General features: G+C 53.6%; 1 protein-coding gene and 1 non-coding gene across 3 annotated transcripts in view; one reads left to right on the forward strand and one right to left on the reverse strand.

The window, feature by feature from the left end:
• Positions 1–5580: 5580 nt before the first annotated feature.
• Positions 5581–23830, reverse strand: part of rbm8a (RNA binding motif protein 8A) — a 22530-nt gene continuing 4280 nt past the window's right edge. Inside the window, exons 1-6 of one of the 2 annotated variants that reach the window (XM_052045930.1) lie at positions 19225–19355; positions 16448–16507; positions 13015–13092; positions 7688–7824; positions 6232–6368; positions 5581–5835 (exon numbers count right to left, since the gene is read on the reverse strand). In XM_052045930.1, coding sequence (XP_051901890.1) covers positions 5790–5835; positions 6232–6368; positions 7688–7824; positions 13015–13092; positions 16448–16507; positions 19225–19291 — 525 coding nt within the window. In that variant the 5' untranslated portion in view covers positions 19292–19355 and the 3' untranslated portion in view covers positions 5581–5789. Of the gene's footprint in view, positions 5836–6231; positions 6369–7687; positions 7825–13014; positions 13093–16447; positions 16508–19224; positions 19356–23830 lie in introns of those variants that run through there. The other variant, XM_052045931.1, reaches the window with a different exon arrangement.
• trnai-aau (transfer RNA isoleucine (anticodon AAU)) lies at positions 23321–23394 on the forward strand. Its single transcript has one exon. It is a non-coding gene; the product is annotated as a tRNA-Ile (tRNA).

Raw genomic sequence — 23830 nt, forward strand, 5'->3', positions numbered from 1 at the left:
CTACTTTGGAGACCTGACGGCTAAGTTTTTCGACGGAAGGGCGGTGGTCCTCGGAGGTGCTGGAGCCCTTTACGACGTCTGTAAAGCGTTCCGATGGGTCCTTGGATAGGAAAGGCATAGGGGGAGACGGACAATCGGCGTATGGACTGAAGGGCCTGTTTCTGTGCTGTACGGGGCTCTATGAGTTGACAGTGGGGTCTGAACCACATGAGTAAAAGAAATCCAGTCAGAAATTTAAGGACTTGCCCGCAAATGTCAGTCGCAAATCTGTCCCGGTTTGGACCTCAAGAGTCAGTCGCAGGCTTCGATTCAGGAACTACATTCTGGTACAAAATAGCCTCCACTTCATCAGTCTTGGAGAGCTTCCAACGAAATGTTAGACCACACTTGGAGTACTGCGTCCAGTTCTGGTCGCCTCGTTATAGGAAGGATGTGGAGGCGTTGGAGAGGGTGCAGAGGAGATTTACCAGGATGCTGCCTGGTTTGGAGAGTATGCATTATGAGGAGAGACTGAGGGAGCTCAGGCTTTACTCTTTGGAGAGAAGGAGGATGAGAGGAGACATGATAGAGGTGCACAAAATATTAAGAGGAATAGATCGAGTGGACAGCCAGCGCCTCTTTCCCAGGGCACCAATGCTCAATACAAGAGGGCATGGCTTTAAAGTGATGGGTGGGAAGATATCAGAGGGAGGTTTTTTACCCAGAGAGTGGTTGGGGCATGGAATGTGCTGCCTGGGACGGTGGTGGAGGCAGGTACATTGGTCAAGTTCAAGAGATTACTAGATAAGCATATGGAGGAATTTAAAATAGAGGGATATGTGGGAGGAAGGGGTTAGATGGTCTTAGGCGAGGTTTAAAGGTCAGCACAACATTGTGGGCCGAAGGGCCTGTATTGCGCTGCACTGTTCTATGTTCCATGAAATGGCCCAGTGGGTCGAGCCGTCACCTCACGTCTCCAGAGACCCGGGTTCGATCCCGGCCTCCAGCGCTGTGTGTGTGTGTGTGTGTGTGTGTGTGTGTGTGTGTGTGTGTGTGTGTGTGTGTGTGTGTGTGTGTGTGTGTGTGTGTGTGTGTGTGTGTGTGTGTGTGTGTGGCATTTGCACGTGCTCCCTGGGACCACGTGGGTTTCCCCCGGGTGCTCCGGTTCCCTCTCACACCTCAGAGGGCTGGTAGTTTAATTGGCCGCTGTAAATTGCCCTAAGAGTAGGGGAGAAGGGTCGACCTGTTTCAGTGCTCCATGTTCCCACATTCCATTACCCTGTCCTCCGTTCAGCCTCCCCGTACCCGCCTGAACCGATAGGACGACCTGTACCAGATGAAACAAGTATAACGATACTGGGAGACGCAGGAGACACTGGAACCTGGAGCAACACACAAGACGGTGGAGGAACTCAGCGGGTCAGGCAGCGTCCGCGGAGGGAAACGTCGAGATGCTTCGTCACGAGACGCAAAAGCAGCTGCGCAGGTTGACTCTGTGGTTAAGAAGGTGTACGGTGTATTGTCCTTCATCAATCGGGGAATTGAATTTAGGAGCCGAGAGGTAATGCTGCAGCTATATAGGACCCTGGTCAGACCCCACTTGGAGCACTGTGCTCAGTTCTGGTCACCTCACTACAGAGAGGATGTGGAAGCCATAGAGAGGGTGCAGAGGAGATTTACAAGGATGCTGCCTGGATTGGGGAGCATGTCTTATGAAAGCAGGTTGAGGGAACTCGGCCTTTTCTCCCTGGAGCGACGGAGGATGAGGGGGGACCTGATAGAGGTGTATAAGATGATGAGAGGCATTGATCGTGTGGACAGTCAGAGGCTTTTCCCCCAGGGCTGAAATGGTGGCCACGAGAGGACACAGGTTTAAGGTGCTGGGGAGTAGGTACAGAGGAGATGTCAGGGGTAAGTTTTTTACTCAGAGAGTGGTGAGTGCGGGGAATGGGCTGCCGGCAACGGTGGTGGAGGCAGATACGATAGGGTCTTTTAAGAGACTTTTGGACAGGTACATGAAGCTGAGAATAGAGGGCTGTGGGTAAGCCTAGTAATTTCTAAAGTAGGGACATGTTCGGCACAGCTTTGTGGGCCGAAGGGCCTGAATTGTGCTGTAGGTTTTCAGTGTTTCTATGAAAGGCTGACTGTTCATTTCCCTCCACGGACGCTGCCTGACTCGCCGAGTTCTTCCAGGATCTCGTGTGCCGCTGCAGAACGATGCTGGGATTCTGCGCGAGGTAGTCGGTCGCAAGTGAAGGGGCACGATCCTGTCACATGGAAATGCAGGGTGAAGCCGGGTCTCAGACAAGCACAGCCAGTTGCCAACAGCACGACGGTGGTTGTGGATCGGGGAGGGGGAAGGAGGGAGGCAGAGTGAGGGACGCCGAGACAGAAAGGAAGTGAGACCGACAGACAGAGAGGGGACGGAGAGAGGGAGTGTGCAAGAGGCAGTAAAAATCTGACGTGATTCATCCAGGGAAATGACAGAAGACCCAGAGAAAAGTTGATTTTGAACCTGAAACATTCAGGCATGATTTGAGACATTGTAATAGGGAACTGATTTTGGGTGAGGGCAGCTGATAATACGCTGCAGTAACTGTCCACAGGATGGATTAGAAAGTACTGAAAAGTTCTCTATGTCCACATTTCCGACGTGGCATCATGAGCTTGATTTGTCCATGCCTGTTATTCCCGGAAGAAATCAGGGAAGCGGCTAACTTAGAAACTGGCCCATGCCCACGACTGCGTGTTATCGATGTAGCTCACTGTATTAAAGCACATTCTGGTTTTAATTTTTCTGCGATACATGATTTAAGCCTCGCAATGTGTTGGAAGTCGTGAACTTAAATCTTGTGAGAAATGTCAGTGATCGCCATTGCTGATTTATATTGGAAGCCTGCTTAAAATCGAGCGGGCGATGTATATTCATACTGAAGTCACAGAGGCCCAACCTGTCCATGCCGACCAAGTTGCCTACCTGAGCTAGCCTCATTGCCTGCGTTTGGCCCATATCGCTCTAAACCTTTTCATAAGAACATAAGAAATAGGAGTCGGCCATCTGGCCCGTCGAGCCTGCTCCGCCATTCAGTAAGATCGTGGCTGATCTGGCCGTGGACTCAGATCCACCTACCTGCCTTTCCCCCATAACCCTTAATTCCCCTGCTGTGTAAAAATCTAGCCGCACTTTTCCTATCGACGTAACTGTCCAAATGCCTTTTAAATGTTGTTGTACCCGCCTCTGCCCCTTCCTCCGGCAGCTCATTTCACATACTCACCACCTTCTGAGTGAAAAAGATGTCCTTCAGCTCCCTTTTTAATCTTACCCCTCTCCCTTTAAATCTCAGCCCTCTTAAGGCTTGGACTCCTCGATCCTGGGGAAAAGACTTTGGTTTTTCACCTTGTCTATGCCCCCTCGTGATTTTATAAATCTCTATAAAGTCTCCATCGCTCCAGAGGAAAAAAAGCCCCAGCCTGTCCTCATAAGCCAGGTCCTCCAGTCCCGGTAACATCCCCGTGAATCCTTTCTGTACCCTTGCCAGTTTACTGGCACCCTTCCTATAGCTGGGTGACCAGAACTGTACGCAGTACTCCAGGGGTGGCCTTACCGATGTCTTGTACAGCTGGAACATGACATTCTAGGCTGATGGGGGTTGTGTGATGGTTTACTTGGATAGGACAGTGGAATTACCCTCTTTGATGCAGATGGTCAAATGGGGCAATAAGGCTCAGGAAAGTACAGAGGTGTAAGATTGTGGACACAGCCCAGCGCTTCACGGAAACCAGCCTCCCCTCCTTGGACTCTGTCTCTACCTCTCGCTGCCTTGGTGAAGCAGGCAGCATAATCAAAGACCCCACCCACCCGTGTCAATCTCTCTTCTCCCCTCTCCCATCAGGTAGAAGATACAGGAGCCTGAGGGCACGTACCACCAGACTTGACAGCTTCTACCCCACTGTGATAAGGCAACTGAACGGTTCCCTTATACGATGAGATGGACTCTGACCTCACGATCTACCTCGGTGTGACCTTGCACCTTATTGCACTGCACTTTCTCTGTAGCTGTGACACTTTACTGTTGAGGTAGTACAGGTAAAAACAATACTGTTATTGTTTTTACCTGTACTACCTCAATGCACTCTGTACTAACCAAATGTAACTGCACTGTGTAATGAAGTGACCTGTACGATCGGTATGTAAGACAAGTTTTTCACTGTACCTCGGTACAAGTGACAATAATAAACCAATACCAATACTCAAAGAGCTTTGAACTGGCTTATAGTTATACAGTACAGAGACAGGCCGATGAAGGTGATGGTGGGGGTGGTGTTGCAGTCAGATACAGTCAGTACGTTTAAGAGGCGTTTAGACAGACACTTAAACAAGTAAGACAATTGAAGGGGACAGTCCCTAATGCAGGCAAATGAGATTGATGTAGGTGGGCAAAAATTGTTTCTGTGCCATGAAGTGCGGAAACAAACTGATCCGTGCCGACCAAGGTGTCTACGTGAGCCAGTCCCATTTGCCCGCGTTTGGCCCGTATCCCTCTAAACCTTTCCTATCCGTGTACTCGTCCGAGTGTCTTTTAAATGTTGTAACTGTACCTGCCTCACCCACTTCCTCTGGCAGCTCGTTCCACATACTGACCACCCTCTGGGTGAAAAAGTTGCCCCTCAGGTCCCCTTTAAATCTCTCCCCCTCACCTTAAACCTGTGCCCTCTCGTTTTAGATTCCCCCCTCCCCCTGGGGAAAAGATTGTGACCGTCCACCTTGTCTACACCTTCATGGTAGCATAGCGGTTAGCACAATGCTATTACAGCGCCAGCGACCCAGGTTCAAATCCGGCCACTGTCCGTAAGGAGTTTGTACGTTCTCCCCGTGTCTGCGTGGGTTTCCTCCGGGTGCTCCGGTTTCCTCCCACATTCCAAAGACGTACAGGTTAGGAAGTTGCGGGCGTGCTATGTTGGCGCCGGAAGCGTGGCGACACTTGCGGGCTGCCCCCCAAAATCACTATGCAAAAAATGTATTTCACTGTGTGTTTCGATGTACATGTGACTAATCCAGATCTTATCTTAGAAACCTTCATAAAGTCACCCCTCAGCCTCCGGGAAAATAGTCCCAGCCTCTCCTTATAACTCGAGCCCTCCAGTCCCCGGTAACCATCCTCGTTAATCTTTTGGAGACACCAGAGACTGCAGATGCTTGAACCTGGAGCAATGAAAGATCTGCTGGAGGAACTCAGTAGATTGGGCAGCAAGGAAACCGTGTGTGTGTGTGTGTGTGTGTGTGTGTGTGAGTGTGCGTGCGTGTGTGTAGTTTGCATGTTCTCCCCTTGACCAGATTCTACCCCTCACCCACAAACTCGGGGTGGGGGGGCGATTCACAGCGGCCGATTAACCCACCCACCCCACGTGTCGTTGGGACGCGGGAGGGAAACCGGAGCACTTGTAGATCGTGAAGCTGAGCTCTGACAAGGGAGGGGTTTGGAAGTACAGTTCCCCGATCCCTCTCCCACTGACGGAGGGGTGGAGCCAGGCTCGTGGGTAGAGTTACAGACTCCTCTGCTCCTCAGCCTGCAGTGAGACTGGAGCAGGTCACAGCATGGGCAAGGTTTAAATAAAAGACTTTATTTCTGAGAAACCACAGTGTGGTTTGCATACACTGATCCTGCACCCTCATCGCAAGCACCCCCACCCCGCCCACCCCAACCAAGGTCAAACTACAACTCAGCCGGGACAAAACAAATCACGGGCGTCTCTCCGGCCCCAGATCTGTCCCGGCAGCTTCTTCCCGTCGGTTTCCGGTGTGGTGCGGGTCAGTGGCGCTTCCGATCCGGAGTCCGGCTTCTCCTGCGGCCACTCCTGCAGAGAGTGGGAAAGAGAGGGGTGATGGATGTTCCCTTGTTGGGGAGTGGGAATGATCAGAGAGGGGGGAGGGGGGTGGTGGGTCCAAGGGGGACAGGGCAGGCAGGGGTCGGGGCGTCAGAGGGGGACGGGGCAGGCGGGGGTCAGAGGGGGACGGGGCAGGCGGTGGGGGGGTCAGAGGTCAAGAGTAGAAAGGGGCGGGGGTCAGTGCGGGAATCAGGAGTCAGAGGGGGACAGGGGAGGGATGAAGGAGAATATCTCCTCGGATGCTGGCCCTGTATCCTTCCCCCCCCCACCCCACCCCCCGCCTCCCCCCCCTCACCCCACCACCCACCCAAATGCCGGGGTCAGTGCCACCCCCACCCCTCCAGACCGGACGCGACCCAGCCTCACCGTCTCTTGCTGCGGGGGGGCCCCCGGACGAAGCCCCAGTCCACACTGATGGGCTGTCCCGCCAGCTCGGAACCATTCAGCCCCTCCATTGCTGCCTGCGCCTCCTTGTACGTCTCGTATTCCACCAGAGCGTAACCCTGGGGGTGCGGAGAGGCAAGGTTCAGGGCCACGGCACCACCTCCACTCCCCCTCGATTCTCCCACTCCCCTACCCCACCTCACTCCACCCATTACCCCCCCCCCCAAGCGATCCACACCTCATCCCAACCTTGCCCCTCCCACCTCAACCAACCCGCCGTTCACCCTTCGCCCTCTGCTCCACCCCTCCCGCCAACCCCCCCTCCTCATCAGGCACCCCCCCCCCCCCAACTCATCCCACCCAACAGTGGCCGGATCTCCCAACCCTACCTTGCGCCTCCTGGCCACAACCCGCACTCCACTCCCTCCCCCCACCCCCACCTCCCCTCCCCATCATCCCAGCCTCCTTCCCGCATCCGCCGCCCCAAGACCCACCCCTGCCCCTACCGTCACCTCCCCCACCCTCCCTCTCTAAGATTCTGTGGTAGAATCTCAGCGGCGATGAGGGATACAGGAGTGAGACAGCTCAGCAGAGTGGTGTCACAACAACGACCTTGCACTCAACGTCAGCGAGACCAAGGAACTGATTGTGGACTTCAGCAACACACACCAGCCCTCACTGAGGGGTCAGCGGCGGAAAGGGTGAGCAGCTTCAAGTTCCTGGGCGCCAACATCTCAGAGGATCTATCCCGGGCCCAACACACTGATGCAATCACAAAGAAGGCATCCCAGCGGCTCTATTTCATTAGGAGTTTGAGGACATTCGGTATGTCACCAAGACCTTCGCAAATTTCTACAGATGTGCGGTGGAGAGCGTCCTGACTGGTTGCATCACCGCCTGGTACGGAGGCTCCAATGCACAGGATCGCGAGAGGCTGCAGAGGGTTGTAGACTCAGCCAGCTCCATCACGGGCACAACCCTCCTTGCCATCGAGGACATCTTCAAGAGGCGGCGCCTCAAGAAGGCGGCATCCGTCACTGAGGACTCTCACCACCCGGGACATGCCCCCTTCTCGTTACTACCATAGGGCAGGAGGTACAGGAGCCTGAAGACCCACACTCAACGATTCAGGAACAGCTTCTTCCCCTCCGCCATCAGATTCCTGAACGGTCCGTGAACCCTACCTTGTTATTCCTCTTTTATTTTTATAATTTATAGTAATTTTATATCTTGCACCGTACTGCTGCCGCAAAGCAACACATTTCATGTCAAACGTCAGTGATAGTAAATCTGATTCTGTCTACTCCTACCCTCGGTGTCCTCACTGGTGCACTCCACACCTCCCCAACCTATTTCCACACCTCCCGCCTGCACGTCTCTCCCTGAAGCCGCACCCCCCCCCCCGCGCTGCAGGCCGAGACCCCCACGCGCCCATCACCTTCAGGTAGCCTGTGCGCCGGTCCAGGTTCAGGTGCAGGTTCTTGATCTCGCCATATTCCGCAAACTTGTCGTGGATGTCTTCCTCTGTTGCCTCCTCGTGGACGCCAGTTACAAACAGGATCCAACCTTCAACCGCTGCGAGGGTGGGGGTGGGGGGGGAGAGAGTTGTTGAGGAAGTAAAGGGTTAAGGAATTATGACTGTACATATAACTGATTAAAAAATACCACAGAAGCAAACCCTGGCTCAGGACTAGGTAAATAAAGTCTTTTATTTAAACCCTGCCCATGCTGTGACCTCCCCCAGTCTCAGCAGAGGCTGATGAGCAGAGGAATCTGTAACTCTACCCACGAGCCGGGCTCCACCCCTCCGTCAGTGGGAGAGGGATCGGGGAACTGTACTTCCAAACCCCTCCCTTGTCAGAGCTCAGCTTCACGATCTACAAGTGCTCCGGTTTCCCTCCCGCGTCCCAACGACGCGCGGGGTAGGTGGGTTAATCAGCCGCTGTGAATCGCCCCCCCGAGTTCGTGGGTGAAGGTTAGAATCTGGTCACGGGGAGAACATGCAAACTCCACACACACAGAGCACTGGAGGTTGGGATCAAACCCGGGGCTCTGGAGCTGCAAGGCAGCGGCTCTACCCGCTGTGTCACTGACACTCTCCTGAGTGAACCGATGGGATGGATTCCACCTCTGGCCTTGTAGTTCCCACTCTTTACCCCCATTCCCCACTGCTGTGGGTGCCTGGCCAGTTCCTCAGGACTAGGTGGTAATTCCTGTGTCCGGAACTTGATTGCAAGCCAATTATACTAAACAATAAGGATGATGGTTGTGTATTAAACAGTAAGTGGGAAGTTTGTCCTAAACAATGAGGGTGATACCTGTCTTTGAATCCCTTGATTGTAAATCAATTATACTGAACAATAAGTGCAATGTCTGTCTTTGGATGTCAGGAGCCTGGCCGAAACCCATGGAGCCACATTCATTAAGTGTGCGTGACAATGTCTGTATAAATTACTGTCTGCTCCTTTGTACTGTGGAGACCTCGGGTAATGACTCTCAACGAGTGTTCTCCCTGGCAGTATACTGCTAATAAACACGTTTTACTGAATCAATCTCTGGCACTGTGTAATTTTGCAGCAGGCAGGAGTGGGATCTTAAAATCGGGATAACAGGGGGAGGGAGAGGTCGTCAGCCCCTCTCCCACCAGAACCCTGGCCCTCTGCCCCACTCACACATCAGGCCTGAAGCACCCTACAGGCCCTTCGGCCCACTATGTCCCTGCCGACCCTCTGGTGCCAATCTCATTTAAAGTCATAGTCACACAGCACAGAGACAGGCCCTTCGGCCTAACTGGTCCGTGCCGACCAAGATTTCCATCCCATTTGCCCGCACTTGGCTCATGTCCCTCTGAACCTTTCCCATCCATGGACCTGTCCGAGTGTCTTTTAAATGTTGTTAATGTTCCTGCCTCACCCACTTCCTCTGGCAGCTTGTTCCACATATAGACCACCCTCTGGGTGAAGAAGTTGCCCCTCAGGTTCCTATTAAACCTCTCCCCCTCTCAGCTGAAACCTGTGCCCTCTAGTTCTTGATTCCCCACCCCTGGGAAAAAGACTTGTGTGTATTCACCCTATCGATGCCCCTCGCGATTTTATACACCTCTGTGAAATCACTCCTCATTCTCCTACTCTCCAATGAAAATATCCCAACCTCTCTCCGTAACTCAGTCCCTCGAGTCCCGGCAACGTCCTCGTAAATCTCCTCCGCATTTTTTCCAGCTTAGAGGCATCGTTCCTACAGCAGGGTGACCAGACCTGAACACAATATTCCAAGTGCGGCCTCACCAATGTCTTGTACAACTGCACAATTTCCCAGCGCTTGGTCCCTACCCTTCTCTGCCTGGGTCATTCAAGTGCTCGGCGAGATACTTCTTTGATGCTGTAAGAGTCTCTACCTCTACCTCCCTCCCCCATTCCCCCCCCCCACCCCCCAGGGGAAAAAATTCTTCCTCAGATCCCTCCCAAACCTCTCACTCCTCATCCTTTCACAAGGATGTTGCCAGGACTGATCATATAGAACAGTACAGCACAGAACAGGCCCTTCGGCCCACAATGTTGTGCCAACATAGCTAATCCCTCCTACCCACAGAATGCCCACATCCCTCCATTTTACTCTCATTCATGTGCCCATCCAAGCCTCTCTTAAAAGCTTCCCAATGAATTTGTCTTCACCACCCTATCAGGCAACACATTCTAGGTATCCACCACCCCCAGTAAAAAAAATGGATCCCTCACATCTGTTCTGAACCTACCCCCTCTCGCCTTAAATGCATGCCCTCTGGTACTGGATCGCTCAATAATGGGAAAAAGATATTGCTTGTCCACCCCTCATAATTTTATACACTTCCAACAGATCACCCCTCAGCCTCCACTGCTCCAGAGAAAAGAGCCCAAGTTTGTCCAGCCTCTCCTGATAGCACATGCCCTCAAATCCAGGCAGCATCCTAGTAAACCTCCTCTGCACCCTCTCTAAAGCCTCGACAACCTTCCTATAGTGAGGTGACCAGAACTGCACGCAATCCTCTAAATGCGGCCTAACCAGAGTTCTATAAAGATGCATCTTGGCTCCTATACTCAATAACCCGATTAATAAATGCAAGCATTCCATAAGCCTTCTTAACCACCCTACCTGTGTAGCCACTACAGTTATACAGCACAGAAGCAGACCACTCAGCCCAACTCATCCATGCCGACCAAGTCGTCTACTTGAGCTAGTCTCAGATCCCTCTAAACCTTTCCTATCCACATATCTTTTAAATGTTGTTAATGTACCTACCTCACCCACTTCCTCTGGCAGCTCGCTCCATAACAAGCTTAAGGAGGGCTTAGAGAGAGACTGGACAGGCTGGGGCTTTTTTTACCCCTGGAGCGAAGGAGGCTGAGGGGTGTCCTTAGAGGGGTTTATAAAATTATGGATAAGGTGGGTGGTCACAGCCTTGTTCCCAGAGGTTTAAGGCGAGAGGGGAAAGGTTTAAAGGGAACAGGTTTTCCACGCAGATATGGAACGAGCTGCCAGGGGAAGTGGTTGAGGAAGGTACATTAGAATCACTTAAAAGACATTTGGACAGGTACATGGTCTACAGCTATGGGCCAAGCACAGGTAAATGGGACAAGCTCAGGTAGGCAACTGGGTTAGCACGGACTCGTTGGGTCCAAGGGCCCGTTTACATGCTGTATAACTACGACTAAACCAACATCCTCTGGACGTGGACATCTCTGCCACGGGGAAATGTTTCCTGCTATCCACCATGTTTAATCTGTAAAACCATAGAACCACAGAACACTACAGCACAGAAAACAGGCCATTTGGCCCTTCTAGTCTGTGCCAAAACTTTATTCTGCTAGTCCCATTGACCTGCACCTGGTCCATGACCCTCCAGATCTCTCCCGTCCATGTATCTATCCAATTTATTCTTAAAACTTAAGAGTGAGCCCACATTTACATCAGATGGCAGCTCGTTCTACACTCCCACCACTCTCTGAGTGAAGAAGTTCCCCCTAAACCTTTCCCCTTTCACCCTAAAGCCATGTCCTCTCGTACTTCTCTCTCCTAATCTAGGTGGAAAGAGCCTACTCGCATTTACTTTGACTATACCCCTCATAATTTTGTAAACCTCTATCAAATCTCCCCTCATTCTTCTGCGCTCCAAGGAATAAAGTCCTAACCTGTTCAGTAACTGGGAACGTAAGGGTTAATGTTGTTCAGCTTGTCATGGCCTAACTATAGTTGAGATGCATGATGTCCAGGTGTCTTGTGTAAATCAAAGTAGTTAATTAAAGGAATTTCCTGCCTTTGTGATAAGCGGTTATCCTTGGAGCAGTCTGTGACTTCAGATTGTAACATGATGAACTGCTGCTGAGTTACAGGGTGCTTAAAGATAAGGAAAAATAACGGATAACGAGGCAAAGAATCATTCTAATTAAAAGTAAATCGTTAGAATAGCTTGGTGTGTGAAACTTAGCATGTAGGCTTCTTTGTTTTAAGTATAAAAGAAGGACAATGGCATTGAATCTTTGAATCTAATACAGAGCTCGGGTTACATTGTTTACTCTCTCGGTATCTCTCACTCCCGCTAGCGTTAAAGATAATAAAGCATTAATCGTAAGTTCTTTGGTTCTGCAGTTGTCGATTTATTACAGAGCGCAGGTCAACTTTTACATATCCCCCTCCTCATTTTGCATCCCTCCATTGGGTCCCTCCCTCTGTGCCACTGGACACAAACCCAAGCCTGTCCAGTTCCTCCTAAAACTTTCCATCCACACATCTTCGCCCCCCTCCCCTCTACCTTCCCCCCCTTCACCTGGACTCGCCTCTCCTCTCGTTGTCTTGGTGAAGCAGCCAGCATAACCAAAGACCCCACCCACCCAGGACATTCTCTCTTCTCTCCTCTTCCATCAGGTAGAAGATACAGGAGCCTGAGGACACGTACCACCAGGCTTAAGAACAGCTTTTACCCCACGGTGATAAGACTATTGAACGGTTCCCTTATACGAATGAGATGGACTCTGACCTCACGATCTACCTCGTTGTGACCTTGCACCTTATTGCACTGCACTTTCTCTGTAGCTGTGACACTTTACTCTGTACTGTTATTGTTTTTACCTGTACTACCTCAATGCACCCTGTACTAACTCAATGTAACTGCACCGTGTAATGAATTGATCTGTACGATCGGTATGCAAGACAAGTTTTTCACTGTACCTCAGTACAAGTGACAATAATAAACCAATACCAACTCTCCTCTCACCTGCCTGCGTGTGCTCCTCCCTCTCCCCACACCTTCTTATTCTGGCTTCTGCCCTCTTCCTTTCCAGTCCTGATGAAGGATCTCGGCCCGAAACGTCGACTGTTTGTTTCCCTCCGTAGATGCTGCCTGACCTACTGAGTCTAAAGACTTGTGTGTTGTTCCATTCACACTGCTGGCCTCAGCCCTGTCCCTCTGCGGCCAGTCCCTCTGCGGCCAGTCCCAAGGGGAAAGGCCTGTTGGGCAACTGTCTTGGAGGTGTATCGATGAGCCAATGTGACAGACTGGGGGTGGGGCGGGATTAAACAGGAGACAACCCAGAGGTCTCTCTCCCTAGCTGGGCTGACATCCCACTGGCTGGGAGCTTAGGTTCCAGGACAGATTTGTCGTCGGGACCAAGTTGATGCAGGTCGGGCTCCCTTCCCACTGACGGGGATTCTGATCCCCATGCAGCCTCTCTGCTAACCAGCTCAGCAGAGCAACCCACCTGCTCCCACGCCGAATCGGGTCTCTGTACTCACAGCGCTGGGGGCCCGGCTCATCGCCGTCCTGCTCCACGGAATCGTAGTCCTCGCGCAGCCTGGAGCGGGCGCCTTCCTCTGCACCAAAGGAGTCACTTGGTTAATGGAAGCACAGGAGGATCCCACCCAAACGCCCGCCGGATCGGCGAACTGACCGGAGGGACGCACACAAAGACCTCAGCTGCACAAACGTGCACACATCCACAAACTTCGGCATCAGTAGAAAGAATAACAAGCAACTGAAGCAGATAGGATTTCTTTATTAGTCACGTGTACATCGAAACACACAGTGAGGTGCATCTTTTGCGTAGAGTGTTCTGGGGGCAGCCCACAAGTGTCGCCACACTTCCGGCGCCAACATAGCACGCCCACAACTTCCTAACCCGTACGTCTTTGGAATGTGGGAGGAAACCGGAGCACCCGGAGGAAACCCACGCAGACACACGGGGAGAATGTACAAACTCCTCACAGACAGCGGCTGGAATTGAACCCGGGTCGCTGGCGCTGTAATAGCGTCACGCTAACCGCTGCACTACCGTGCCTGCCAGACACACACCACTGATATGGGAGGAGGGGTTTGAGGTTGGGGAGTGGGAGGAGGGCCGGGGGAGTGGGAGGAGAGGGATCGCACGAGGAAAGAGCCTGGGAGAAGGTCAGGGGGAGAGGATTGGGAGCGGCGTACACAGATGGGAGAAAGGCTGCGGAGGGGGAAGAAGAAAGCAGGAGCGGGGACAACATGGTCGATACGGACTGGTCGGGCCGAAGGGCCTGTATCCGTCCTGTATTGCTCTATGACTCTATCACCCAATGAGATTTCCCATTTATCCAATAGCTGATAACAGGAGATTGACTGTACAACGTGTGGAAATGTGAGGATTTCCTCTTTGCTAGCTAGTAAAGCAGAATGTAGTTCAAATGCAGGAAGATTGCAGAGAGCTGCTGTTCAGAGGGACTTGTACTTGGAGCATAAAGTTAACATGCACATACAGCCAGTGGTCAGCAAGACAAATAAATATAGACCCTCTATCGCGAGGACATGGAGTCTTGCTACAATTCTGTGGGGCACTGATAAAACTATACACGGAGTACTACACACAATTTTAGTTTAAAAATGATCTGCTGGAAGAACTTGGCAGGTCGAGCAGCATCTGTGGAGGCAGAGGGACGGTTGATGTTTCAGTTCGAGACCCCGCATCATTCTTCTGCCGAATCCTTTTACCTCCACAGATGCTGCTCGACCTGCTGAGTTCTTCTAGCAGGCTACTGGTGGTGGAGGCAGATATGATTGGGTCTTTTAAGAGACTTTTGGATAGGTACATGGAGCTGAGAAAAATAGAGGGCTGTGGGTAAGCCTGGTCATTTCTAAGGGAGGGACATGTTTGGCACAGCTGTGGGCCGAAGGGCCTGAATTGTGCTGAAGGTTTTCTGTGTTTCTATTAAATTTAGCTCGAGCCCAGCATCTGCCGTCTCCTTACCCAAGGAGGAATATAGATGCATTAGAGAAGGTTCTCAAGGTTGTTTTAAGAGGAAAGGTTGAGGAAGTTGGGCTTATACCCGCTAGACTTTAAAAGAATGATAATTCACCCTGTTAATGTATACAAGATACTGAGGAGGCCTTGACGGGGTTAACACAGAGGAAAAGCCAGAAGCAAGGGCTGCAGCTTTCGAATACAGGGTCATCCACTTAAGATGGCGATGAGGTTAAATCTCTTCTCTCGCAGGTCTCTGAACCTCAGAGTTGTGGAGGTGTTGAATACATGCATCAGCACACCAAGCAGCTGGAGGAACTCAGCAGGCCAGGCAGTATCTGTGGAGGGAAATGGACGGTCAACGTTTCGGGTCGAGACCTGACGAATGCAACGTCGACTGTCCGTTTCCCTCCGCAGGTGCCGCCTGACCTGCAGAGTTCCTCCAGCTGCTTTGTGCGTTGCTCCAGACCTCCAGCATCTGTGTCTCCGCCTTGAGCAGATGTATGTCAGAGACGGCCAGACTCTTGAACCACAGGGGAGTCAAAGATTCTGAGCTACGCGCAGGACAGTGGAGCCAAGTCCAAGATCAGATTAGCCATGACTTAATGTATGTCATAGAAACATACAGCAGGGAAACAGGCCCTTCGGCCCAACTGGTCCATGCCGACCAAGATTCCCATCCATCCCATGTGCCCCCATTTGGCCCGTATCCCTCTAAACCTTTTCTATCCATGGACCTGTCCAAGTGTCAGGAAGGAGAAAGAGAGCCCAGTGACATGGTGTCACGACAACAACCTTTCCCTCAATGTCAGCAGAACAAAAGAACTGGTCATTGACTTCAGGAAGGGGTGGGGGGTGCACATACTCCTGTCTACATCAATGGTGAGAGCTTCAAGTTCCTGGGAGTGATCATCACCGACAGCCTGTCCTAGTCCAACCACGTGAATGCCTCACCAGTGCTTCTACTCTCTGAGGAGGCTAAAGAAATTCAGCGTTTCCCTGTTGACCCTCAGCAATATTTTACAGATGCACCGCAGAAAGCATCCTATCCGGATGTGTCACGGCTTGGTACGGCAATTGCTTTGCCTTGCCCAGGACCACAAGAGACACGGCTCCGCACATCACGGAAACCAGCCTCCCCTCCATGGATTCTGTCTACACTTCCTGCACCTCGGGAAAGCAGCCGAACTCGGAAGCATATTGGCCATTCCTTCATTGGGACTCCCTTCCTAAAAGAACCAGGGGAAGAGACTTTACCACACGGATTGCAGTGGTCAAGGAGGCGCAGCCCAGCCTTGTTATGAGTAGGTAGTCACTGGCACGGTGGCACAGCGAGTAAAGTCACTGCCACACAGCTCCAGAGACCCAGGTTCGATCCTGACCTCGACATCCCAACGACGTGCGGGGTTGGTGGGTTAATCGGCCGCTGTGAACTGCCTCCTAGTGTGTGGGTGAGGGGGTAGAATCTGGGACATGTGACAAGAATGTAAGGAGCCTCGTGGGTGCTTGAGGGTTGGCACACACTCAGTGGCCAAATTGCCTTTTACTCGATGCAGGCACATTAGTGTAGCAGCTAGCATAACACTATTACAGCGCCAGCGACCTGGGCTCAAATCCGGCCACTGTCTGTAAGGAGTTTGCACACTCTCTCCGTGTCTGCGTGGGTTTCCTCCAGGTGCCCCAGTTTCCTCCCACATTCCAAAGACGTACAGGTTAGGAAGTTGTGGGCGTGCTATGTTGGCGCTGGAAGCATGGCGACACTTGCGGGCTGCCCCCAGAACACTCTACACAAAAAGATGCATTTCACTGTGTGTTTCGATGTACATGTGACTAATAAAGCTATCTTATCTATGACTCAATGGCAGTTAGTATCCAATCTTCCCAGCAGCTGTGAATGACTTAAAAACCATCCCTGCTCGGACCGTCGCACAACCAACACAGAACAGGAGGAAGACACCACTCACCAGATCCAAAACCTCGACCCTTCCTCTTCTTTGCCTTCTCTTTCAATTTGTGGATACTTTCTGCAGGAAAACACAAGCACCTTTGAGTATGCACAGGGAATGGGTCAGTGGGCAGTCAGACAATCAGGTCGTCCCTCAGCCTCTGACGATTCAGAGAAGACGACCCAAGTTTGCCCAGGCGGGATTTTTGTCCCCAGGGTAGAAATGTCAAATACTGGAGGACGTGCAAGGGGGAAAGTTTAAAGGCGATATGTGGGGCGAGTTTACCAAGAGTGATGGGTGCCTGGAACAGGCTGCCAGGGGTGGTGGAAGTAGATATATAGGGGTGTTTAACAGGCTGTTAGATAGACATGAATATACAGGGAGTGGAGGGATATGGACCCATGTGCAGGCACAGACTTAGGTTAATTTGACATTGTATTTGGTGCAGACATTGTGGGCCGAAGGGCCTGTTCCTGTGCTGTCCTGTTCTGTGTTCTATGCAACTTTTAAAAAAGAAATGAACATAGAACAGCACGGCACAGGAACAGAGCCTTCAGCCTACCATGTCTGTGCCTACCAGTATGCCAGTCCTGGTGGGTAAGATGGTGGGGAGGTGGGGCACTGGAGGGGGAGGAGGTGGTCAAGGGGGGACAGGGTGATGGATGGGGCTGTGTGGGGAGGTGGGGGAGAGGGAGATGGTGGAGGAGGCGGGATGCAGTGTGTGTGGGGAGGGGGCAGTGGAGGGGGGAGAAGGGGGAGGGTGAGCGGGTTGCCGGGGGCAGAGGGGGGTGGGTGAGGGGGAGAGAAGGGAGAGCTGTGGGGGGAAGGGGATGAGGGGGGTGGGTGGGAAGGCGAGTGAGTGGGGTGGAAGGGGGTGAGGGGGATGGAAGGGAGACGGGGAGGCATGGGAGTGGGTGGGTGAGGGTGAGGGGTGAAGGGGAGGAGTGGAGGAGGGAGCAAGTGAGTGAGGGGGATGGAGGGGGGTGAGGGGGTGAAGGGTGAGAGGGATGGAGGGGGGTGAGGGGATGAAGGGTGAGAGGGATGGAGGGGGGTGAGGGGGATTGAGGATGAGGGGGTGAAGGGTGAGAGGGATGGAGGGGGGGTGAGGGGGTGAAGGGTGAGAGGGATGGAGGGGGGTGAGGGATGGAGGGGGGTGAGGGATGGAGGGGGGTGAGGGGGTGAAGGGTGAGAGGGATTGAGGGGTGAGGGGGATGGAGGGGGGTGAGGGGTGAGGAGTGAGGGGGATGGAGGGGGATGAGGGGGTGAAGGGTGAGAGGGATGGAGGGGAGTGAGGGGGATGGGGATGAGGGGGGTGAGGGGGATGGAGGGGGGGTGAGGGGGATGGAGGGGGGGTGAGGGGGATGGAGGGGGGGGTGAGGGGGATGGAGGGGGATGGAGGGGGATGGAGGGGGATGGAGGGGGGTGAGGGGGATGGAGGGGGATGGAGGGGGGTGAGGGGGATGGAGGGGGGTGAGGGGGATGGAGGGGGGTGAGGGGGATGGAGGGGGTGAGGGGGATGGAGTGGGGTGACGGGGGTGAGGGGGGTGGAGGGGGATGAGGGGGATGAGGGGGGTGGAGGGGGGTGACGGGGGTGGAGGGGGATGGAGTGGGGTGAGGGGGATGGAGGGGGATGGAGTGGGGTGAGGGGGATGGAGGGGGATGGAGGGGGGTGAGGGGGATGGAGGGGGGTGAGGGGGATGGAGGGGGGTGAGGGGGATGGAGGGGGATGGTGGGGTGAGGGGGATGGAGGGGGTGAGGGGGATGGAGTGGGGTGACGGGGGTGAGGGGGGTGGAGGGGGATGAGGGGGGTGAGGGGGATGGAGGGGGATGGAGGGGGGTGAGGGGGATGGAGGGGGATGGAGGGGGATGGAGGGGGGTGAGGGGGATGGAGGGGGGTGAGGGGGATGGAGGGGGGTGAGGGGGATGGAGGGGGTGAGGGGGATGGAGGGGGGTGAGGGGGATGGAGGGGGGGTGAGGGGGATGGAGGGGGGTGAGGGGGATGGAGGGGGATGGAGGGGGATGGAGGGGGTGAGGGGGATGGAGGGGGGGTGAGGGGGATGGAGGGGGGTGAGGGGGATGGAGGGGGGGTGAGGGGGATGGAGGGGGATGGAGGGGGATGGAGGGGGGTGAGGGGGATGGAGGGGGGTGAGGGGGATGGAGGGGGGGTGAGGGGGATGGAGGGGGGTGAGGGGGAGGGAGGGGGGGTGAGGGGGATGGAGGGGGGGTGAGGGGGATGGAGGGGGGTGAGGGGGATGGAGGGGGATGGAGGGGGATGGAGGGGGGGTGAGGGGGATGGAGGGGGGTGAGGGGGATGGAGGGGGATGGAGGGGGTGAGGGGGATGGAGGGGGGTGAGGGGGATGGAGGGGGGGTGAGGGGGATGGAGGGGGGTGAGGGGGATGGAGGGGGGGTGAGGGGGATGGAGGGGGGGTGAGGGGGATGGAGGGGGGTGAGGGGGATGGAGGATGGGCTGGGGATGGAGGATGGGCTGGGGATGGAGGATGGGCTGTGGCCGGGGATGGAGGAGGGGCTGTGGCCGGGGATGGAGGAGGGGCTGTGGCCGGGGATGGAGGAGGGGCTGTGGCCGGGGATGGAGGAGGGGCTGTGGCCGGGGACGGACGGGTCACCCCGGGACAAGCCGTCGCTCCGCGGGGTCCCGGCCGCCGTTGCCCCGGTAACGTCCCCCCCCCTCCCGTCCCCGGGGCCTCCGACGCGGGTCCCGGGCGCTCTCTCAAGGCGGGCGGTTGCCGGGAGGAGACGCGGGGAGGGGAGGTGGGGGGTGGAGGGGCTCCCTCACCGTCGCCCTCGTCGTCCATGGCGAAGTCCTCGCCGCCCGCCTCATGAAGGTCCAGCACGTCCGCCATCTTCCCGCCGCTCCAGCCGCCCCCCCCCCGCCGCGACGTCACTTCCGCCCCAGCCCGGCGCAGGCGCGGAGCGGGGTCCGGCGAGGGGCGGGCGGGCGGGCTCCGGCGCGCAGGCGCGGGAGCGCGGCTGCCGGGGAGGGGGCGGGGCCGAGGGCAAGGCTGGGCGCATGCGCACAAGGGAGGTAGCTGGTGAGGGTGCAATGGGGGGGGGGGGAGGGTTGTCACTGGATCAAGTGCACTGTTGACATGACAATGGGTGCAAATGCCCTCAAAGTTAGCTTCATTGCAGCAGCAGCACAGTGCATTACAGACATAAGTGAACATAAACTTAAATTAACAAAACTTACAGGACAAAATAAGGACGGTAGAGCAGGCTGAGGCAGTGTCGGGGTTCCTCGGGTGGGTTCGAGACCCTGATGGCAGTGGGGGAGAAGCTGCTGTTGAACCCTGAGGTGTGGGGTCTTCAGGCTCCTGGACCTCCTGCCCGACGGCAGCGTCGAGAAGAGGGACGGTGGGGGGGGTCCCCGCTGACGGAGGTCGCCTTCCTCAGACGGCGCCCCTTGTAGACGTCCCTCGGCGGTGGGGTGGGTGGGGGTGGGTGGGGGGGGGGGGGGTGGGGCCGTACCCGCGGTGGAGCTGGCTGAGTCCCGCCACTCTTGCGTTCCTGTGCGTTGGGAGTTCCCACGCCGGGCTGGGGTGCGGCCAGTCAGAATGCTTCCCACTGTACATCTGCAGAAGTTTGTCAGATTCTCCAATGACATCCCCAATCTCCTGAAACTTCTAAGAAAGTCGAGCTGCTGGCATGATTCCTTCATGGTTGCCACTCTGTGCTGGGCCTGGGATAGCTCCTCTGAGATGTTGACACCCAGGAGCTTGAAGCTGCTCACCCTTTCCACTGCTGACCCTTCAATAAGGACAGATGCATTAGGCTAAAGCACTATCAGGCAAAGGTTTCTCACCATCGACCCCATATATGCCACTCATAAATTTTTAAAACCTCTATCAGATCTGTCCTAACCTCCTCTGTTCCAGGAAAAACAGACCCAGCCTCTCCGGTCTCTCATCGTAACTGAGACGCTCCGTCCCGGGGAACCTCCTCTGCACCCTCTCCAGTGCAGTCACCTCCTTCCTGTAGTGTGGTGACCAGAACTGCACCCAGTGCTCCAGCTGTGGGCTGACCGACGGTTTATAAAGTTGGACGAGAACCTCCCTGCTCTTGTGTTCTGTGCCCCAGCTGATGAAGGCAAGGATCCTGTACGTCTCCCTCACCACAGTATCCACTGCTGCTGTCATCTGCAGTGACAATGGACCTGTACCTCAATACTCCCTTGGACCCCACCATTCATTGTGTATGACTTACTAGGCCTCCTCACTCTCATCCTATCTGTCATTATTCTGCATATCTTACGCTCTGATCAATGTCATTCTTTTTGATTCTGTAAGACTCATCCCCTCACTATCAACAACAGCACCAGGTTTTGTGTCATCTGGAAACTTACTAGTCATACCTCCAAAATTCACAACTGCAGAGAGTTGTGGACACATCACGGAAACCAGCCTTCCCTCCGTGGACTCTGTCTACACTTCCCTCTGCCTCGGTAAAGCAGCCAAAATAATCAGAGACTGCATCCACCCCAAACATTACGGTTCAATTCTGGTCACTGTCCAGGGACCCAGAGAGTAGTTGGTGCATGGAATGCGCTGCCTGGGGTGGTGGTGGAGGCTGATGCATTGGACAAGTTCAAGGGATTGTTAGATAAGCATATGGAGGAATTTAAGTTGGAGGGATATGTGAGAGGAAGGAGTTAGATAGTCTTAAGTGAGGTTTAAAGGACAGCACAACATAGTGGGCCGAAGGGCCTGTATTGTGCCGTATGGTTCTATGGTTCTGTCTGTAAGGAGTTTGTATGTTCTCCCCGTGTCTGCGTGGGTTTCCTCCGGGTGCTCCGGTTTCCTCCCACATTCCAAAAACGTACAGGTTAGGAGGTTGCGGGCGTGCTACGTTGGCGCCGGAAGCGTGGCGACACTTGCAGTCTGCCCCCAGAACAATCTACGCAAAAGATGCATTTCACTGTGTGTTTCGAGATACATGTGACAAATAAAGACATCTTATCCAAAGCATCCAGCATAATTAAAGACCCCTCCCACCCTGAACATTCTCTCTTCTTCCCCCCTCCTCCCCATCGGGCAGAAGATACAAAAGCCTGAAAGCACGTACCACCAGGCTCAAGGACAGCTTCTATCCCACTGTTATAAGACTATTGAACGGACCCCTTGACCAAAAGATGGACTCTTGACCTCACAATCTATCTTGTCTTGGCCCTTGCACCTTATTGTCTGCCCGCACTGCACTTTCTCTGTAACTGTAACACTTTATTCGAAATTCAAATTGGTACATTGGTTTATTATTGTCACTTGTACCGAGGTACAGTGACAAACTTGACTTGCATACTGATTGTACAGATCAATTCATTACAACAGCACATTGAGGTATGCAAGATGAAACAATAACAGAAAGCAGAATAAGGTGTATTGTTCTACCTCAATTTCCTTATGTTTTGAAATGATCTGTATGGATGGCATGCATAGCAAAGTTTTTCACTGTACCTCAGTACATGTGACAAGAATAAACCAATTTAATACCATTCATTTACAGAACAAACCTCAAGGGTCCCCACTCTGATCCTTGTTGAAAATTACCAGTCATAGGCTTCCAGTCACAAAATTAACCCTCTTCTAAAACCCTCTGGCTCCTATTACCAAGGCAGTTTATGATCCAATGTGCCAACTCGCTCTGAATCCATTGGTCTCAAACCTTGTGCACAGTTTTCAATGTGGGTCCTTGTTGTGAAATTTGTTGTTTTGCATAAAGACATACAGACATAAAAATTACTATAAGTTACAAAATTAAACAAATCATGCAAAAGAGGAATAACGAGGGAGTGTCCATGGGTTCACGGACCGTTCAGAGATCTGATGGAGGAGGGGAAGAAGCTGTTCCTGAATCGTTGAGTGTGGGTCTTCAGGCTCCTGTACCTCCTGCCCGATGGTAGTAACGAGAAGAGGGCACGTCTCGGGTGGTGAGGGTCCTTAATAACGGATGGTGCCTTCTTGAGGCACCGCCTCTTGAAGATGTCCTCGATGGCAGGGAGGGTTGTGTCCGTGATGGAGCTGACTGAGTCTACAACCCACTGCAGCCTCCTGCGCATTGGAGCCTCTGTACGAGGCGGTGATGCAACCAGTCAGAATGCTTTCCACTGTACATCTGTAGAAATTTGCAAGGGTCTTGGTGACATACAAAATCTCCTCAAACTCCTAAAGAAGTAGAGCCACTGACATGCCTTCTTCATGATTGCATCAGTGTGTTGGGCCCAGGATAGATCCTCTGAGATGTTGACGCCCAGGAACTTGAAGCTGCTCACCCTTTCCACAGCTGACCCCTCAGTGAGGAACTAGTGTGTGTTCTCCCGACTTCCCCTTTCTGAAGTCCACAATCAGTTCCTTGGTCTTGCTGACGCTGAGCGCGAGGTCATTGTTGCGACACCACTCAACCAGCCGATCTATCTCACTCCTGTATGCCTCCTCGTCACCGTCTGAGATTCTGCCAACAGCGGTGTCATCGGCAAATTTATAGATGGCGTTTGAGATCGCTTTCAGTGTGGGTTCTTGTCAAAGGACTTAATTTGAAGCTGTTCTAGCAGTGAAGATCAGATGAATGGTTCAGCTGTAAATTCCAACAAAAGATCGGGGACCTGGTGCATTGAAGTCATTGACAGTTCTTGAATGGGATTCAGATCCTGAAGCCAATAATCCAATTCCAACAAAAGGCTGAGACTGTTGTGATCAGTCACCTTTGCAGTGTGGGTCTTCCCGTAGAGCTCTGCTGCTGTCGGAAGTGTGGCCAGAACTTACACAGAAATGGCTGAAAGCACTCAGCCGGTCAGGCAGCATCTGTGGAGAGAGAGAGAAAAACCAAGGTGGTGTCAAAAGCGGCTTCTGTGAACTTGACAAGTCTACCTCACTTAATGGGGCCGGTTAGCTCAGTTGGTTAGAGCGTGGTGCTAATAACGCCAAGGTCGCGGGTTCGATCCCCGTACGGGCCACTGCTTTTAATGCAAAACCTTTACGTTTCAACTTAACGCCACAATTCCACCCGATAGACGAAGGGTCTCGACCCGAAATATTGACTGTCCATCTCCCTCCAGCTGAGTTCCTCCAACATTTTGTCTGTTGCGCCGACTTTAAAAAAAGTCAGGGACCTTGGGGTCCAAGTTCACACCTCCCTGAAAGTGGCCGCACAGGCTGACTGGGTGGTAAAAGCGGTGTACGGCACGCTGGCCTTTATTAGTCGAAGCACTGAGTTCAAGAGTCGGGAAGTCACGTTGCAGCTTTATAAAACTAAATGTGGCCTAACCAGAGTTACTGTGTGCAGTTCTGGTCACCCCCATTACAGGAAGGATGTGGAGGCTTTGGAGAGGGTGCAGAAGAGGTTCAACCAGGACGCTGCCTGGTTTAGAGAGCATGAGCTATAAGGAGAGG

Source organism: Pristis pectinata, chromosome 40 (genome assembly GCF_009764475.1).
Source record: "Pristis pectinata isolate sPriPec2 chromosome 40, sPriPec2.1.pri, whole genome shotgun sequence".
NCBI classification, from domain to species: domain Eukaryota; kingdom Metazoa; phylum Chordata; class Chondrichthyes; order Rhinopristiformes; family Pristidae; genus Pristis; species Pristis pectinata.